This window comes from Pithys albifrons, chromosome 2 (genome assembly GCF_047495875.1).
Source record: "Pithys albifrons albifrons isolate INPA30051 chromosome 2, PitAlb_v1, whole genome shotgun sequence".
Taxonomy (NCBI): domain Eukaryota; kingdom Metazoa; phylum Chordata; class Aves; order Passeriformes; family Thamnophilidae; genus Pithys; species Pithys albifrons.
In genome coordinates, this window is record NC_092459.1 from 86258963 (window position 1) to 86279507 (window position 20545).

General features: G+C 33.5%; 1 protein-coding gene across 2 annotated transcripts in view; it reads left to right on the forward strand.

Moving 5' to 3' along the window:
* The window catches only part of DNAH8 (dynein axonemal heavy chain 8), a 117596-nt gene that overhangs the window by 64311 nt on the left and 32740 nt on the right, over positions 1–20545 (forward strand). For both annotated transcript variants that reach the window (XM_071548021.1, XM_071548022.1), the window contains exons 52-66: positions 1293–1415; positions 2595–2808; positions 3357–3466; positions 4046–4209; positions 7217–7409; positions 7848–7970; positions 9676–9806; positions 10091–10244; positions 10548–10712; positions 11285–11511; positions 11896–12014; positions 15613–15716; positions 16574–16750; positions 18081–18248; positions 19459–19671. In XM_071548021.1, the coding sequence (XP_071404122.1) occupies positions 1293–1415; positions 2595–2808; positions 3357–3466; positions 4046–4209; positions 7217–7409; positions 7848–7970; positions 9676–9806; positions 10091–10244; positions 10548–10712; positions 11285–11511; positions 11896–12014; positions 15613–15716; positions 16574–16750; positions 18081–18248; positions 19459–19671 (2385 nt within the window). The remainder of the gene's footprint in view (positions 1–1292; positions 1416–2594; positions 2809–3356; positions 3467–4045; positions 4210–7216; positions 7410–7847; positions 7971–9675; positions 9807–10090; positions 10245–10547; positions 10713–11284; positions 11512–11895; positions 12015–15612; positions 15717–16573; positions 16751–18080; positions 18249–19458; positions 19672–20545) is intronic.

Sequence of the window (20545 nt, forward strand, 5' to 3'; positions counted from 1 at the left end):
AAAACTCCAAACTTGCAGAATGTCTGCTGAGTTTTTCTTAGCAGGTATTCTATGTATAAGGTCTCTAGCAATGGTTTGTATCAAACTGTGAGATAGAATAAGACAGCCATCCTTCCATGCATGCAGGATTAATTGAATAGTCAGTGTCTCTGTCTCAGTGTCCTTTATGTACTGTATTATGGGTCCCTAGAACTTTATTGTCTTGCAAACAAACCCCAGGCTTTCTCATCTCCGGTACAGAGAGCCTGTGAAAGGATCTTAGGGTGTCTTGTCTGCTGCAGTCCTGTAGTACCTCTGAGGATATGCTCCCTGTTAGCTATAGCCAGAGAATACACAGTCCAGTCTGCTGATTTCCAAGAGAGATGTTGCAGAAAAACAGCTGAAATGCTTCTAAACATTTGAAAGAGCTACACTCAAAATATTTCTTTTTTTAAACTTTTGAGTCATCACTCTGAGAATATCTGAAAGATTGAGTAGTTTTGGATGCATTAGATGTGCTACAAAGTTTTTGATTTCTTATGTAGTCACTTAGCAGTTTCTCTTTTTCACCTTTATCACACATTTTGTATATGTCTTTATTTTAAAGTACTAAGCTAATTGTATTCTGTTGTAAAAATGGGACAAAAACATTGGACAAAACTTGTATCTATTTTCTTTTTTTAAAATTATATTATTGCTTCTACCTTTATGACAGCACATACCACATTACTCATATAGGATGAGATTTGTGCTTTTAGAGGGAAAACATTGCTTGTCTAAGGAAAACATATGCTGATATCTTCTAAGGTGTTTTTTTCTGTCACTGTTTATGTATCTTTAGAAAGGCTGTAGAGCTGTAGAACTTTGAAGAAACATTTCACTTATATATCAGTTTACTTTTTTATTGCATCCTGCCTCTTGCCACCAAAATATTAAAATTCTGCATTACATCACTCACAAGACATCTGTGAAAACATGGTAGAAGTACTCTAAGTGGCCGATGTATGGTCTACTGTTGTATTGCAAATACAAAATTATATTACTTAGGTGAATGATAACATCTATAATGAAATAATAACTTCTAAGTTTGAAAACTTTTTAAAAACCACTGTGCTAGGCAGAGGGCCATAGAACAGGAATTGGATTCCTTAGTAATTGGGTTCCTTAATCATAGAATTAAAGGTGAAACTGCTTGCAAAAAGAGGGAATTGTTGGATAAGTGCTGTAGCAGAAAGCAATAACATGCTTTTCAACACTGCATTTTAAAGATTGTTGCTCTAGATGCAAAATGAGAATTTTCTTCACTTTTTTAGAGAACAATAGAGAGTTATGTGGACAAACGTGTTGGAAGTACTTATGGACCTCCTGGAGGCAGAAGGATGACTGTTTTTATTGATGATATCAATATGCCGTTTATCAATGAATGGGGAGATCAGGTAAACTGTATTTTAACATACACAACTTATTCTCAAATTGCTGTACTTTTTTATATATAGACAAGGGAATCAGTGAATTCCCTAAATATTTTAATTAACTGTTAATTATTGAAAATGCTTTCTAATTATGGTACACCAACAAAAAGAAGAAAAGAGAACAAATTAGATTTACTGAAGAGGAATGTAAGATAATATTTTACATAACCCCCACTTTCTCGTTTTTGTAAGACTAAATAAAAAGCATCAGGGTACTAAAGTAGCTTATTACTTTCAAGACTGACACTAATTTAAAAGTGCCAGTAGACAAACTTTCTGTAAGATGGAAGTGCAAAACCTCAGAGAAAGAAATAGAGGCAGTGAAAAATTCAAGGGTAACACACTGGCATTTGATAAGCCCATCTACAATTTGGTTGTGTGATGTCGATAAGCTTTTGCAGATCAGGCAAAAAGTCTCTCACAGTTTATTCCCATAGTAGGTCTGAAGTACTTTCAGTCCAGGATGTTAGAATGTCTATTCTACCATAAAGACCAAATATGTTCACTATGACTTTTTAAAATTTGCTCAGAGTCAATAGTAAAAGAGAAACCTGGGACCTCTGTAGTTTTGAATGTTCAGGCTCTCTGGCTCCTGTGAAGCTCATAGTTTGTGTTAAGGCTGCACATAGTGACAAGCTGGTTTGTTAACAGCATAGTCAGTAGGTCTGGTTGTGAGAGTGGCCCTTGGCATGTATTTAAGTGGCAATTTGGATTTAAGTGGGTCTCTGTGGACTGAATAGTCCCTCCTCTTCACTTTAGAAAGCTGGTTTTGTGAAGTGGAAGCAAAGTGTGTGTTTTGAGTGTCTCTGAAGTGGAACCTGACCTTCTACATAAACGCCAACATGTGTCAGTTCCTTGGTTTGCATCATTTGCTCCCTCTTGAGAGAACTTCAATTTTTTAAAAAAAATTGAAACTAGCTTTAAATAACCCACAGTTCTAGCTACTTGATCATGGAAGCATTTTCTTGCAATTTGACCAAGATATCCCATATGACTAGGAAAGGTAGTGTAATCTGGTTTCAAAGTGAAAATATCTCTCTACACATTAGTGGTAAAGTTACAAGAGGAAATTAAATTATCATGGTGTATTTTCTTCTTTTCTTGCATGAATTTCTAATTTGTAAAAATTACATAAACTTACAGATAACAAATGAAATTGTCCGTCAGATGATGGAAATGAAAGGAATGTACAGCTTGGATAAACCTGGAGATTTCACTACAATTGTAGATGTACAAATAATGGCAGCAATGATACATCCTGGAGGAGGCCGTAATGATATTCCCCAGCGTTTGAAAAGACAGTTTACTGTGTTCAATTGTACATTGCCATCCAATGCATCCATTGACAAGATATTTGGTACTTCCTTCTCTTGTTTTACTATAGTTTTTTTTTCAGTACTTGACTTAAAATGTATAAAAGCATGCTGTCTTTTTCACTTATATCATGCAAAATTCAGATTATTTCCAGTGAGAAAACTGAAGCTGTATTACAGCAAAAATAGTCCTATGGAACAGAAATTAGCCCCTTTAAATACTTGCCTTTCTAATTTTGGACAAACAAATACTAAGAAAATAATGGCATTTCCTGGAAGACTATGAGCACTGTGATTGCTCTGTAGGTTACCATTGTACCTCTGCACTGTCTGAAATGCACTCTGTTGCTAAATTTCTCAATTCTGTTTGCTCTGACAATATGGTATCTTGCGAAAAAGCAGCACTTACTGCCTCTTATTTCAATATAAGTTCAGAAAACCCATAACAAAAAAGAAAAATAATTTAATCTGTAATATAAAATTATGTTTTACAAATTAATGTTTTAAATAAGTGCTTATCCGTCTTGCTCACCACCTACCTTATCATATACTACAACCTGAGATTAATTTATATTGCATTTTATATTTTCAGGAGTCATTGCCTGTGGATATTTTAATTCCTGTAGAGAATTCAACCCTGAAGTATGTGGTTTGGTGGAAAAATTGGTCTCAACAGGCAGAATATTGTGGCAGCGGACAAAGGTACAAATTATAGGGGAATTTTTATCACAGTCAGTCTGAACAGAGTGCCTGTTAGTGTAATTTAGGCAACTATTCCCTAAGAACGTTTCTGTAACACAAAACACACACACCCCCAAAACTCAAACAACAAAGAAGCAAACAAAAGGGAGAAAATGTCTTGGAGATGAAATGTAGCAAATATCAGATTTTAGTATACAACACATGAATGAAAGTAACAGTTCATTCAATTCTAGAATAGAATTAACATTACCCAAAGCTTTAATCACTACAGCTAAGGAACAAAGAGTGAAATTCTTTAGAAATTACAGTTTTTAATTGATAAAGCCAGAATAACATTTGAAACAATTGCATGTTATACAAGTTGATGGTCTATATTTAGTGCTAGATCCTGCTCTCAAACAAATCAGATATTTTTTGTGACTTCTTACAAAGAATTTCCCCACATTATTATGTGTGAAAATTAATAGTTCTGTTATTTTTATGGTTTATATGTGCTATTAATTATAAATTATTAATTTATATTAGTTGTATTACTTCTTAATGTTACTGATTTTTAATATTAAATATATTTTTCTTCAGGCAAAGATGCTGCCTACGCCCTCTAAATTCCACTATATCTTCAACCTTCGAGACCTTTCTAGAATTTGGCAAGGAATGTTAGCTATAAAGGCAGAAGAATGCAACAACAGCACTGTCCTTCTGAGACTTTTTAAACATGAATGTACTAGAGTAATTGCTGACAGGTATAATAACTATAGCATTTTATATTTAGAAGGTTTAGCCATTTCCTTCACTTATACATCTGTAAAATTTCTGAATATGGTAAACCCTATTAGGCCAGTATGAAAAGTTTTGTCTTATTTTACATGAAGTCTGCGTTGTGGTATTACCCCAACAAATATCATGCTATGTAGTGATAGATTAACCCAGTAACTGGATGAACAACATCAAAATATGCACATTTTGCATATTATTACATTATATGCTTAACTCACCTTTTTTTTTTTTTCATTTTTTGCACTTTGGCTACACTCAGCAAATTACACTGTAGAAAAGAGAATTGTATTGATGCAACAGTATGGTGTCCTAAATTTATACACAGAGAATAAATTAAAATTGCTTTGATCTCTTCACAGAAAAAAAACCCAAACAAACGAGGATTTCATGCCTGTGGCTAAAAACTGGCCCATAACCTCTAAATCTCTATCAAAATATTCATAAAACAGATACAGCTATGAACTGTATGTGTTAGAGATCAGTATTATTTTTCTTTTTATAGTGTCTCCATTTCTTGTGCAATTCTAGTAGCAACACTATAGCTGGCACTAAAAACTTGGCATATATCCACTACTACTGTGAATTATTATAATTAATATATTTTTTCTTTTTCTGTTGTCTTGTGGAAGAGCCTTCATAATTTTAAAGTAATGTTTTATAATTAAAACATTAAACTTAAATGTTTACTCTTAAAAATATGTATGTTTATTTTCTTACACTCAATTTACTTTATAAAGCTATCACAAAGTGAAAAGACTGAGAAATACCTTGCCACTCACAGAAGGAGGGCTTTTAATTAGACCTAAAGGTTTTGAATTGTAATGTGATTAGGAGTTACAAGCCATGACCAGAATTTTTTCAATATTTAACATAATTGCGAAAGCTTAAAATGGAATTTATCTATTTTAATATACTGACTACACAAATACATTCTGCTGCAGATGATTTGGCATGGTAGCATATATAATGATTGCATTGTATTCAAGCAGAGTCAGGCTTAATCATATTATTTTATTAACTTTTCAACATAAGGCAAGAGGAAAGGTGTAACAGAGTTACAAAGAGTTCCATCTCTGTTTTTGAAATATAAGAGGAACAAAGGGAAAACCTCCTAAGTACATGTTGGTATAGTAACTTAAGCATCTACTCAGTTGTAACAGGAAAGAACCAAGATATATAAAACTTAGAGCTGAATTACACACTGCCAAAACTGATGGATGAAACAACTGCCCTCCATTTCATGTAAATGCTAGAAACAATTCCAAGCAAATCATAGACCACTGTCAAAAAGTTTTGTGTACCATCCCTACCTGTACCTTCTAGAATACCTCATTTTCTTGCATGAGAGCTCTGAATCAGCTGATGGAGGCCATCTCATTTTTCCCCAGAAGATGCATCAACAATCTTAAGAGCCAAGGAAGAGTTCTATTATGACCAGCTTCAATATCCCAAATGAACTCTAATCCTGCTCACTTTCTTCTCTCTCCTAAGATACACAGGTTAATTCAGAAAATGCACACAGGGGATCTAAAAGGATATCTTATTCATCATTTGTCAAGAATATAAAAGTGAAGGCCAGATTTTTCTGCTGAATTTAATTGTTATTATTGTTGTAACCAGAGAAAGCCTACTCAGTATAAATCCACCATAACATCTTAAGTGCTGATATTTCTAACTGCCTGAACTATCACATATTATACAAACTCACACATATGCTGAAATGCAGCAGAGTGCTGTTGATATAAAAAGGGGAAAAATGTTTAATTTTAATTTGAAGTTAGAATCAGACCCACTGATGCACAATAAAGCATCACACAGTGTATTATTTTCTGATTTAAAGTTAAAAGTAATATTGTTGACATCTACTGAAATGTTCTTTTATTTCTTTTATTTGTTATGGTGAGTTTAAAAATGTATGGAAGGATATGCATTTGCACATACTTGTTATAAACTAGAAAGAGGGATGAAGAGAGTGTAGTCATGCAGTTTCTTCTTCCACATTGCTTTTAGATTTCCTAGTGGTTTAGCATTATAATGTCATCACTAAACCCCTCTAACAACAATTAAATTTATAATCTGGATCCAGGCTGTGTCTATACCACAAATCTTCAGTTCTTACTTGAAAACCCAGAGCACTGAGCTTTTTCCTGTTTATTCTATTTTCCTCTCTGTTGTATCACTGAAAAGAAATAGAATTAAATAAATGAAAGTAGTTGGGTTTTGTACTTTGACATTCACAGTTGGAATTCACTTTTTCTGGGGTCAGTGTGGTAAGTAGCATTCTTGATTACTTCTCAGAAAGTCACAGCAACAGACTACTTTGACAGAGTATTCAGAGGTCTGATTGAAATCAGATTGAATCTATCAAGGGAAGCAGATAAAGGTGTTTAAACAGTGAAATTTGCTCACTAGTATTTGTTTGCAGACTTTGTTTTATTACACCCTCCAGCCCCAATGTGTATTCCCCTCTGTTAATTATGGGGTTTGGTGTTAAGAGATGTTGAGAATGGAGTCAGATTGTAGTGGCACATGCTATCTTCCCTTCACTGTACCTTGCCTCATTCCAGTTTCATAGGCAGTGCTATAATAACATAATTTATGCTGTTCTACTGCAGGGTAAAAGATGATAAGGGTCCCAGAGCAATGTTTATTTGGGAAAGGATTCATCCTTATTCATCCTTTCTCATCTGAAAAATCAAAGTCCGTCATTGCGTAGTTCTAGGTGAAAGTTGGAAGTCCAATTATTTTTGTTTTATATTTTATGTCATTGACTATTACATTTTAGAGTATGGAAGCATTTGATCTCTGTGACTGTCGCCTGATCTGTTTCTGTGACTATTGTCTATAACGTGTTGTCTAATATGCATTTTTCTGCAAAATGTTGTGTTGGTTTTCTTTAGTATTTCATTACGTGTTTTCTCTCTACATAACTTGAAATATTTCTTGAAAGTTGTACTAATTTGTGATTTTTAGATTTAATACTCCTGAAGATACAGTCTGGTTTGATAATGCTATTGCTAAAACCATGGAGGAATGTGTGGATACAGATTTAACCAAAGTTCTCCAAGCTGAGCCGTATTTTGTAGACTTTTTACGGGATGAACCTGAAGCAACGGGGGATGAACCAGAAGACGCTGATCTTCAAGCACCAAAGGTTTATGAGGAGGTATTTCCTTTTATACATTAAATACTAGGCACTGAAGTTTTCTTTCAATTTATAAGTATTGCTCAACTCATATAATACAGAATTTTTTGTTGCATACCTACCGCATTTTTTGTGAAAATATACCTAGATTTTTGTAGTTAGTTTGCAATAAATCATTCTAGTGATGTTAGAGTTAGTAATGCCATATAAATGTGGATTATTCATTTCTGTTCTCTGTACTGCTTCTTTTATTTTTTTTTTATTTTCCAACCTTAGAAAAAAATTTCTGTTTAAAACACCACTACAATCATTACAGTGAATTAGCAAGATAGTATCATTACATGCGGCCAATACATAAACTGAAGCTTGTGTAAAAATATCAGTGCAGTTTTAAAATTTTGAAAGACCATGCTAGTGTTGTTGCTGATTTATGTTTGCTTTGGGTGGGTTTTTTTTCAGATTCCAAGCTTTGAATTTCTTTGTGAAAAATTGCGGTCATATCAGGCACAATACAATGAAAACATTAGAGGATCATTTCTTGATTTGGTGTTTTTCAAGGATGCAATGACACACCTTATTAAGGTTACTTTTTTATTTAGTTTGACTATTATAACATTGTTCCTGATTTGGTTTCCTGATTTCCTAAGCTGTGCTTAGAGCGTACATTTTGAAAAGCTACTCTTACCCCAAACCTACTTAGCATTTTTGCTGAGTCATTTGCAAGAATAGGAAAGACCTACAATCATTTTACCTGTTTCTATGTTTTATAATAAATTCCTTATTTAATATATGCTAAAACTTCCATGTATTCAGAGGTATGAAGATTTTCCTCAATAGGAAAGGTACGATCATAATCGCATTTATATTTTGTATATGGAATGATTTTTAATCATTTAGAATTCAGAGAACACTTCAAAGGTATCTGTACCTGACAGGTGATGAAAACAACGTGAAGTAGATTCTGATTGGATGTGAGACATGAGAAGAAATATAAATCAAGGCTGAAGTAGAATCAGTGTGTAGGGTAGAGTTTAGTGTAGTGGGTAGTGTGTGGGTCTGAATGTACAACCATTTGTACACCTATGCAGAAAGGAATATATAAGAAAATCATTCATCCAAAGTCAGAATCTGATTCACAGGGGAAAAATGAAGGCAAAGTATGAGATTTGTTTGAAGCACTATGTCTCAGATTTAAGAAGTCGTGTTTGTTATTTCAGGAATTACTTTGGATGATCTGTTTACTGAAAGACACTTAGGAGTTGTAGTGAAACTAAACCAGAATGAAATGTTTTTTCCTCTTCTAGCTGACCTCAAATGAGGCAAATGAGTGTTTGTTTTGCATTTAAATGGAAGTATAAAGTTTTCTTTTTAAATATAGTTCATGTGATGCTAGGTGAATTTCAGAAGACCTTGAAAGTCTCTGACACTCCATTTTTATTGGCAAGTTTTAATCAGAATATCTGTGGATATGCACTTAATGACAGCAGAGCTTCTTTCTACTGAAATGACAATAAATTCAGTCACCCTGATTTCATATTTAGACTTCTTTAATATGGTTATCTGGATAGGCTTAGACAGAACTGTGCATTAAGCCAAAATTTTTCAGAAGGAAAAAATTATTATATTTTCAAAGTCTTGATGTAGAGGCCAATCTTTTGCATTTTGTGCATAATTCATAAGGACCAAAACTTAATGTAGAATCTGAAAAGTAATAGTACAGTAACATATAATAAAACCAAAGAAGTTGTGATGTATTTAGAGGAGATGTGTAAAAAAGCAGTAACATAGTACATTTGTAATCCAGCTTTTGTATCAGGGAGATGTGGTAAGAAAGCTATCACAATGGAAATGTTGCAGGTAGACAAAATAGAAGGTAACACTAAAAGGTAGTTTAACTCTGTCCAAGCCTTTCAGACTCCTAAAATTATGACTGTAAATGATTATTCCTCTAGATAAAGTTTTTTATTAATATTTCTAAACACAATCATGTTGATGCTTTCAAGATAAAATAGAGCTCAAAATTTCTCCTTTTATGTATTTAAATCCTATGTGTAACTGATTATAACCATCCTATATTCTTATATGCAGTTTCTTCATTAGCTGCACAAAATACCTAAAGAGTTTACACGTGTTCTTTTGAGGAAAAATTTTCTGCAAGTACCCTTTTAATAATGTTTACATTTTAATATATTAAATAAAGTGTAAAGCATAATATATCTTAATTTTGATAGTTATTACTTAAATCCAAATTTATTAGTGATACTTTCCTTCATTACTTTCTATATAGATTTCCCGCATTATTCGGACAGCATATGGAAATGCTTTACTTGTTGGAGTTGGAGGTTCTGGAAAACAAAGTCTTGCAAAGTTGGCTTCCTACATTGCTGGCTATAACATATTTCAGATCACTTTAACCAGGTGGGAAATGCAAGAAATATACAAATCACATTTATGGTATTGGGGAGGGGTGGGTGTTTTGTTTGTTCATTTGTTTTTTCTCAATAAATTCTTGTCTGATTTATATACAATATGGGATTTCATTTGACTTGAAAAGGGTGGACCATGTGCTAGCTATTTCTGCATCAAAATATGTGTTTATACAAGGTATGTTTGCATTATCATTTATAAAATACTCTATTCCTAAAAATAGTAGTATTCTGAATTATTTCTAATTAAGAGATAATATTCCTTATTTCTCCTAGATCCTATAATGTAACCAATCTCTCAGATGATCTAAAATTGCTGTATAGAACAGCTGGACTAGACGGACAAGGCATCACTTTTATTTTCACTGATAATGAAATAAAAGAAGAGTCATTTTTGGAATATGTGAATAATCTGCTGTCTTCAGGCGAGGTAAGAGTCTCAACCTGAAACCCAATGTACTTTGGAAGGAGGAAACTGTAAACTTTGTTTGCACTACCTTATTTATTTTGGTAATAGGTTGTAGACTCAAAAATGATTAAAATATCTCAACTTTTAAAATAGGGAGTACTCTGGGTATGTAGTTCCTTTATTTCTTTTCCAGTATAAGACAGCAGAACATAAGTCTAAACTGTGTATGTGCAGAGAGAGACAGATGTAAACAAGTAGTTATAAATTCTATAATAATTACATGTAGGCAATTAATTTTCTTACCAATTTTTATTTTATAAAAAGATTTCTAATTTATTTCCTCGGGATGAATTGGATGAAATCACCCAAGCATTAATACCTGTGATGAAAAAAGAGCTGCCTCGGCATCCTCCTACCTTTGATAACCTCTACGAATACTTTTTAACTCGAGCAAAGAAGAATTTGCATGTTGTCCTCTGCTTTTCTCCAGTAAGTCTTTTCTCCATATCTGTTTTCCTTACTTCCATTAGCAAACTATCCTATATCATGTGACACGATTAGCAAGTTTTATATTTTAAGGAAGTTTCAAGATGCATAAGAAGATTACTGAACTCTAGTTGTAATTGCTGAGATAACAAATGTAATAGTAAAGTTGTCAGAACTTAACATCAAAATAGTTAAAAATTCAATCATTCCTTACAAGTTATTTTTATTTTATTTCTCTGACATATCCTGTCCTAATACACATCAATGAATGTATCTTTTTTAAATCCTTGCTTATTACTTGAAAACAGTATTTTATTCAAAATTAAAGTAAATTATTTGACATTTCAAACTATTAAAACCTTATATATTTGTCATTAACTTCTTAAAATTTCATAAAATATTGAATGTTGAAAATGTAGTAAAATACCATTAGAAAGGAAAAGAAAAATTCAGGGTGTTTTAAGCAGAAAATCATCAAGGAAAAATATGTACTATAGTTGTTTGTACAAATTAAACACTTTGATTGACCTTTGATTAAAACTCATACTGTAAATTAACAGTGATTCTCTCTTCAGGTTGGTGAGAAGTTCCGCGCACGTTCTTTGAAATTTCCTGGTCTGATCTCAGGGTGCACCATGGATTGGTTCAGTCGATGGCCCAGGGAAGCTCTTGTAGCTGTATCCAGTTATTTTCTTTCAGAATTTAATATGGTCTGCTCTCCAGCAGTTAAAACAGAAATAGTTGAAACCATGGGTCTCTTTCATGATATCGTTTCAGAAAGCTGTGAGAATTATTTCCAAAGGTAATATTTTCTACAAATGCAATAATTAATCCCCAGAATGTTGGTAATGATAATGTGTTTTAAAGTCATCGTGTTATGTGTATCAGTAAGTGTACGTTAAGGCTAATAAAAATGAATCGCCATATCAATATATCGTAAGGCCATGAAAAATAATTTTTATTAGGTTGCAAATCCTTTATGTTCATTCCCACTATTCAACAATCTTTAATATTGCTTATGTAAATAAAAACAATTGTAATTGGTAATAAGGGCTTGTATTATGAAGAAATCTGATTTTGAATAAATTAAAGACTTGACTCATATAATTCTCTCTGTCATTGGAATCAAATGGCTGTACATATCAAAAATGTGCAAAGTTGATGTTGCCGATATTCTTTGTTTTAGGTATCGAAGAAGAGCTTATGTAACACCTAAATCTTATCTCTCTTTCGTCAACGGCTACAAAGAAGTTTATACTGAGAAGTTAGAGAGTATTAATGTACAAGCTGAACGCATGCAAACTGGTAAGTATAGATTTCCCTGCATGGTCTCAAATTATCTATTTTTTAAAATATTTTCACATTGTGTAAATTTCTCTCTATGGATCTATTGCCAGTTCTTTAAATCAGAACTTCTCAAAAGTCCTCCATGAGATGGCAATAAAGTCTGACAACCTCAAAGATTTCAGGGGGTGGGATTCATTTGGGGTTTTCTGTGTTCTTTCTGCAGTTTTTCTATTTCCAAAAATAATGGAAAAGTAGTAAGTAAGTAGTAGTAAGTAAGTATGGAAGTAGCTTCAGCACTGTCAATAAAATGTAGCCTCTGACACGTTATCACAAGTATGTATATGCTCTACTGCAGCATCTTTATTTATTCATGCTTAGAAAACCATGTCTTTCAGCTTATAGGCAATATTCATGCCAGTTAGAAAATAGTCGAATTAATTTCACTTGCACAGATAAAATGTGTTACAAAAGAACAAAAACACTGGTCATCCCTGACTGCAAATATGCTCCAATGTTTGCTGCATCCTAAGGAACATTCTCAATAAGTTTATTGTAAATTATTTAGCTGCCATTTCACACATCCATCCATTAATCCTTAGCTTTTCTTCACTTAACATCAAAAAAGATTTAGAAGGTTAAAAAGATTAGTCTTAGCAGTTTTTCAGTTTGTTAAATTATCCTGATGTGGGATTTCAATTTTACATGAAACTCAGCTGAGATAATATAGTCCTTTTAATCTTCTTGTTGAAATGTTTTTCCTGTATGTGAAGATGTCTGGGATAATTCAAGATTCTTCTGAAGTGAGAAAATTTGAAGAAATATCTCAATCAATGCTAACTTATAGGACAGTGATCTTGTCAGCACTGTAGTATGTATACAAGCTATATATTTTTAAAGATAAAAGTGATCTCTTTTCTGCTTTGTCACTTTTGGTGAAAAATCTTGTGAGACAGAGCAAGAAAAAACTGTAATCTAGTTACAGTGATTTCTGAGTGCTTAACATCTTGCGTCTTCTCTCTGAATTAACCTGTAGAGCCCTTGGTAGAGCACCACAAGTGTAGATAACATTTTTCCTGTAAAACTGTGGTTCTACAAGAAGACCTCAGTTTAGCTTTGACAAAGCAGACATGTCACCTTTTTCAGCAACTTATTAGATCTCCTGCTAGTTAAAAGTGGCAGAGATTACATCCTTGAAGTGCTAAGAGTACAATGGCTTACAATATTAATAAAGATTTTTGTAATTTTTCTATGTTCTCTACTTTTCTGAAGTTGTAATTTAGACAAGTTACAAATTACATTGACAAGATAAAGATTAGTTCAATTCTGTCTTTAATCAGTATATATCATACATTTTAAACTTGTAGCTGATATCAGTGATTTTTTACACGTATTTCTACATATCCCTTTGAAAAATACTAGTCCTGTTTCTAATGCCTAAATCAGGCATTTTTTATGAATAAAAAAAGTTTTCTGCTGGAATGGTACTGTTGTAAAATTTCATGTTGGAGGCATGCAGGGCACCTGAATAAGCTATAAAGTTTTCTTGTTTATAACTGAAATTCTTCAATTTTTCTTATAATGCATATTCCCTTTCGTTCTCCATCTTTCTTTCTTCTCACTTGAGGCTTATAGCAGGGAAAAGTAAAGGATATGATTTTCCCTTTCATGGCTTCTCTTTTTTTTCATTGTAGTGAACAAGCATCTCAGAAATTGCTGTCAGGGGAGTCGGAGGTGGGCGTAGCACATTAGTTTGTATGTTCCTCTGTCCCTAAGAGTACTTTAGGAAGTGGCATGTGCCTGCAAAAATGCACTATTCTAAAACATCTCTCTTATCTCCCTGTCAATGTATTTCATTCAGCTTTATTGCTGAGAGAAGCAGAATAACAGAGGGATCTTGACAGACTGTATCGATGGGCTGAAGACAACTGCCTGGGGTTCAATAAGGCAAAGCTGGATAAACACATCATGGTGTGGGGGAACAATTGGCTCACTTGTCAAGCACAGAGGGTAATAGTGAATGGGGTAACATCAGACTGGTGACCTGTCACTAGTGGGGTTCCACAGAGCTCCATCCTGGCCCCGTGCTCTTCAACATCTTCACAGATGACTTGGACAGAGGACTGGAAGGGATATTAAGGAAGTTTGTAGATGACACAAAACAGGGAAGAGCTGTTGACAGGGAGGTGATGGGTTCACCATCTTTGGAATTGTTCAAGAGGCATGTGGACATGATACTTGGGAATATGGTTTAGGGGTGATTATGGTGATGCCGGGTTGGGAGTTGAACTAGATGATATTGAAGGTCTCTTAAAACCTTAATGATTCTGTGATTCTGAAGAATGACAGTAGCCTAATTGTGAGGCAGCTGTTTTGGAACAAGAGATGTGCTGGGAGAGGATGCTTGTGTCTGTGTGAAATGTGGTGGCAGAAAATTGAAAACCCATCAGAGAGAAACATTTCACATCAAATGTGTAACAGCAAGTGTGTGCTGACTCGAGCTCTTAGGGAGGGTGATGAGAATTGCTTCCAAACAACTTGTATAATTTAAAGACTCAGTGATGAAGAAAGAGGTGAGGAGAGGTTTCAGCATGCAATGTGGAGCTCAGGAATAGCCAAAATATCTGTGCACAAGTCTATGAGCAAGGGAGAAGAGAAAAAAAGAATCCATGAATGCATGGGAAAGACTGAATATATAATAATTATACAGGGAGCAAGCTCATCTCTTTCCGGATGCTCTCAGGCACATAGTGTGATTCTTAGGGTGTCCTGCACAGGACCAGTAATTGGACGCAATGATCCTGATGTGTTCCTTCCAACTTGGCATATTATGATTTTATGAACTGTTAGGCTGAGTGGCCTTTATGGATGTTTTTTTCTGCACATATAAGAGCTATAATGAGACTGGCCCTAAGCATGGTTTTCTGCACTTTCTGTCACCAGGGACAAGAGAGGGTAAACTCAAGATGCAGTAGCTGAAAGTCATAATCTTGGTGTGATCTTTGGGTCCACTTTTTACTTCACTTCCTCCCACTTCTTTCTAGAACGCACTCCCTATTAGAAGGCAGTCATGGATCCTTATGTCATTTCTTCATTCAATGACACAAATGAAGTATCATTTGGATTTTTTGATTGTCCCATGACTTTATGACACAACATATCCTTGACATAGCCCCCTCTTTTTTTTTTTGGTTTGCTTTTGTTTGTTTGTTTTAAGAAGTCTACATGAGCATAATCATATTTTATTGCAGATACTATCCCAACTATAAACTTTTAGGTACTGTTTATAGCTGTAACAAACTAGAACTAAGTAGAGTGGATTTCTGTTTTGAAGAATTAATCTTGTTTATAATAATTTTGTGCCTGTGAAATTATTTATATCCATAGGACATAACTAGACACATAAAATATGTAAAATATAGGCACAATCATGATAGTATCACTGCTTACACCCACTTTTTCTCCTTTACATAAATTTAATCAGACATAAATTCAAATTTATATAAAGTTAAATGGGAACACACAGTTTAAGGCATGTGAGATCTGGAGCTCTATTGTATTACCTACCTAGGAAAAAAAGATGTTTCAATTTTTCTGAATTTTATTTTTTTCTTAATAGGTCTGTCCAAGCTAATGGAGGCCAGTGAATCTGTTGCTAAACTCTCTAAGGACTTGACCGTCAAGGAAAAGGAACTGGCTGTGACATCTGTTAAGGCAGATAAAGTAAGTACTTGCGTATTAAATAGCACCAGAACATACGGTGGGGTAAAATGCTGTTGCAGAATTTTCTCATAATTCACACAATCCAAAAAATTTGCCATGTTGTCTAAAATGAGGCTTCAGTCCTCTCTCTCTAGCACGCTGATTCAGCACTTGCTTCTGAAAGTGAGGCATTTTAGGACTGTCTCATCTCACTCAACCAACAGAGGTTGCTTTCCTTGTTCTTCTACCATTTCTTACCCACTCATATAAGTATCAGGTTTCATTTTTTTCCATGGCTTTTTGTGTATGTGTGTGTGTGCTTGATTGACATACATTAAATTTGGAGTTATATGTGCACTTACTAGCAGCTAAGAATTTAACATGATAATGGGACTTTACTATTTCAAAATTCTTTAGAAAAATATTCATCACAGGTCAGTTTCAGATTTTTTCTTTTACATTAACAAGGTATTTGTGTGTTCATGGGATTTGTGGTTTGGCAGACATCTGGTTCCCAAAGTTACTCTCTGGAAAGGTATGCTAGGGAACTTCTGGCTGTTTTCCGAAAGATACTATATTGCTATGATGCTGCATATTTAATATGGAGAGCAAACTTTTGCCTAGTGATTGGTAAGGAATTGCCTGCAATCCTCAGGGCCTTTAATCTTAAAGGAGAGAAATATATGATAGAAAGGGATGAAATTAAACTTATCACATTTAATTTTTATTCCAGAGCTATATGATACCATATATAGTTAGCTGTAGTTAGTTAGGATTATCTTTAAATAGCTGTTAGATACCTATTTCATCTTGTGTCTGGTAATCTCTTGTTCCACCATTTTGATTTATAGATTTTTTGTGTTTATTATCAATTTCAGGTACTAGAAGAAGTCAAAGCAAGTGCTGAAGCTGCATCTAAAATAAAACAGGAAGTCCAAGGTGTGAAAGATAAAGCACAAAAAATTGTAGATGCAATTGATTTGGAAAAACAGGAAGCAGAGAAAAAACTGGAGGCGGCTAAACCAGCATTAGAAGCAGCAGAAGAAGCACTGAAAGTGAATAAAGTCTTACATTTTTATTAGTATGGTACTATTTGTATCACCCATGAAAGGCTAGAGCTACCAACATACTGTTGATCACTTGGTTTTAACTGCTGTCACCAGCTCTCCACAATTGGTGGTCATATTTCTCATGAGTATTTATGGCACTCACATTTCACCTCAAACACATAGTGACTATTTCATAGTATTTTTTTGCTTCCATCCTCATACTTGATCATTATGAAGGTGTAAATCTTTCCAAAAGCTACTGATGCCTTTAGAATATCTGTTATTGTGAATTCAAGAGAATCCTTCTTGTGCTAACAGAATGTTTTTAATTTAAACTTTTAAGCAGTTTTACCTGTCTTAAGACAAATAAAAGGCTATCTCTTACTGCACAAAAACCCCTCACATTTTATTTTGAGAGAAATGTGAAACAAATGGTATTCAGGGCAATCAGAATCAGGGTTCAGAATTTTTGAGGCATTGCTGTGGTATATAATTTCATTATTCTGCCCTGAAGAGTTAACAGCAAAGAACTCTGCAATCAGAAATCAGTGATGTATTATATCCTTAAGTCCTTCTGTTCCAGTTACCAGAATTTCTGTGACAGAAATGACTGAGTAGAAAAAGCAAAAAAATGAGCATTATTCGCTCTTACATTGCCATTTAGATAATGAGATAAATGAAACTTCCAAAAATGGCCACAGAATTCACTTATAAAATGTACTGTCTTATAAAATGGTTTCTATAATGTGTCTGTAACTACTTCTTCTAGTCAGACAGTGGTATACTTGTAATTTTAGACACAAGTGAAGTTTTTGAATTTTTTACGTTTTTATTAATTTATTAATTTTGTAATGGTGGTTGAACTAAGCAAACTGTAAGTGCTAGTGATGCTACTAAAAATGAAATTAAAAATGACATCTCATACATATAATAAAACTCAATATAAATAACCAAATCCATCTCTTAATGCTTACCTGAAATACTATTTTATCAAGGAAACTGCTTTTAATTAAGTCCTATGTAATTTTACAATATACTTTTCTTCAAACACTTTGACAAGTTAAGTTAGTGCTGCTGTATGCAAATTTGATTTTTGAGTGTATTCTTTAGTACTGGGAAGATATTCTTGTCTAATATCCATTAAAATTATTAAAGTATCATGAACTTATGACGTTTAATAAACTAAGCCAAGTTTCTCACTTTTTTAATATATATACTTAGTACAAATTTACCTCAGAGAAAAACATTGCAATCAAACATGAAAATCAAGATATTTGAATGGGAAAATAGAATAATGGTATTGATGAAGTATTCTTTTACATCTTTCTTCACACAGACCATCAAACCAGAGGATATTGCTACTGTTAGAAAACTTGCAAAACCTCCTCACCTGATTATGAGGATCATGGACTGTTGTCTGCTACTATTCCAAAAGAAACTAGATCCAGTTACCCTGGATCCAGAAAAGCCTTGCTGCAAGCCATCATGGGCAGAATCATTAAAAGTAAGTAGAGTTTTCAAACAGTGTTTCTTAAAAATCAGAAGTAGCAACTTGCATGTCAGAGAGCTTATGCTGTTTCCCAAAACATGACAGAATTTTTTAAAAAGGCAAACATATTGTTTTAAGATGGACACAGTATATAGATACAGTTTATGTGACAGAAATAGTAGGTGAATTGCTTAGAGACTTTTGCACTAGGAGTTTCAGAGTTTCTTTGCCATTTTTCTGGTGCATGGTGTGATAGCAAATAAATCAAACCAGTCATGTTAACCATACATGAAATACAGACATTCTGAAAAATCTCTCTTACTCTTTAAGAACTTGTAGCTTCACATTTAAACTGTCTTTTCTGAGCCTCTCAAGCTCCTTATTCATTTGAAAGACTAATTAAATTACTAAGAGAGTAGCTTTTTCCCATTCTGTGTTTCAGTATTCCTGGCCCAAATTCCTTGGTCAGCCAGCCATTTTTTTCTCCTGGAATTTGCTCTTCTGTCAGGATTCACTTTGATTTCCATGCCTTCTCCTGCTCTTCTTTAAATTCTGTTCTCTATGTCTATTAGTGTATTAATTTGCTAATAATATTGCCTTGATATTTTTTCATGCAAATGATGAAAAGTTTTGTATTTTGGATACCAATAGTGCTCTTGCTTTTTATTTAGACTTTTACAGTAACTAAGAAATCATCAAAACCTTTTATTTTCCACTGATATAATAAAATTAGTTAAACAGTTTTTCTGTAAATTGTCTCTAACATGCTTAAACACTTGTCAGAAAAAAGTTAAACCCAATAATTGCACATTTCATGACTTAGATCACATTTCCAAATGCAGAAGCATTTTTTTCTGCATTCTTTAGATAAGTTACAAATGTTTCTCTGAGGCTTTATTTTGTTTTTTTTTGTTTGGTTGGGTTTTTGTTGTTTTTTAATTATTAAATTATGTTTCTTAAATGCTTTTAAAATGGCAACACAGGAAAATAGAATATGGAAAGTACATCAATAACATTCAAACCTAGTTACTAGAGTGTAACTGCTTAAAACTGTAAAATAATCAAAGGGGTGTGGAAGGAGTTACAACTGAATAACACACTTATAATATTTACTATATGAATTACCTCTGTTTACAGAAGAATTTTAGGAACACTTTTTTAAATAGTCACCTATGAACAAGATTTTTGAATGTAAAGTAATTCATAAGTATGTCGGGTTTTGCAGCTTATGAGTGGCCCATTCTTGAGCAATCTACAGAACTTTGCCAGGGATACAATCAATGATGAGACAGTAGAATTAGTCCAGCCTTACTTTGAAATGGAAGATTATACTCTGATGCATGGTAAAAAGGTGTGTGGCAATGTGGCAGGACTCCTCTCTTGGACACAAGCCATGGTGATATTTTATGGTGTTAACAGAGAAGTCTTACCTCTGAAGGTAATACATCATCTCTTGCTTTGTGTTTGCTTACCAAGTAATTCAGTTTACTTTAATTTAATGTGATTCTACAAATTTACACAGATAACTTTATTCAAACATAAGCCTGTGACTTTAGCGGCCAAAGACGATAAAAGAAGAAAAAGCCTTGTGTTGATTCTGGACAGAATGCAGAACAAAATATTAGCCTAGATTAAATTTATGTGTTTTGGTTTACTGTGTATAGGGAAAAGTGTTTACAGTCTTTGTTATTACTATGTTATAATTCATAATTATTTGCAAAAGGTTACACCAAGATCTTCATTTCTTCTCTAAAGGGTCCTGCAGACAGAGGTTTTCAGCTATTTTCCCATCTTTGCTTTCACACAGACCTTAAAGGCAGTGGAGGACTAATATGTTTCCCAAATATTGGCCTTCTGAAGAGATTCAGAGCTCACATTGATAAAGGAGCTCTGTTACAATAGTAGGAAGCAAACTGAGTAAAACATTTATTTTTAAGAGTAATTTTTACCTTGGCATGGATGTTCTTTTTCATGTTTATGACACCCAAAGGCAGTCATTTTTGCTTCTAAACAGAGTATTTATTCCCTAAATATAGCACATTAAAAAAAAAGTAAAAGGGGAAATCATAAGGTGATTCCAAATTTTTTCCACATTTTTGTCCCTGGTAGAAGTGTTATTTACAGAAGGAACAGTAATACAGATAAATGATTCAAAAATTGTTAAATCAATTTTCTAAGTTCACCATAAATGATTTTAGAAGCAATGGGAAAATGCATTGTTTTAGAACTATTATTTTCTAGTGGGTAAAACCAACATTGTTAGATGATAAAGGAACAATTTCTTATTGTGATTGGTGGCCACTACAGAATGT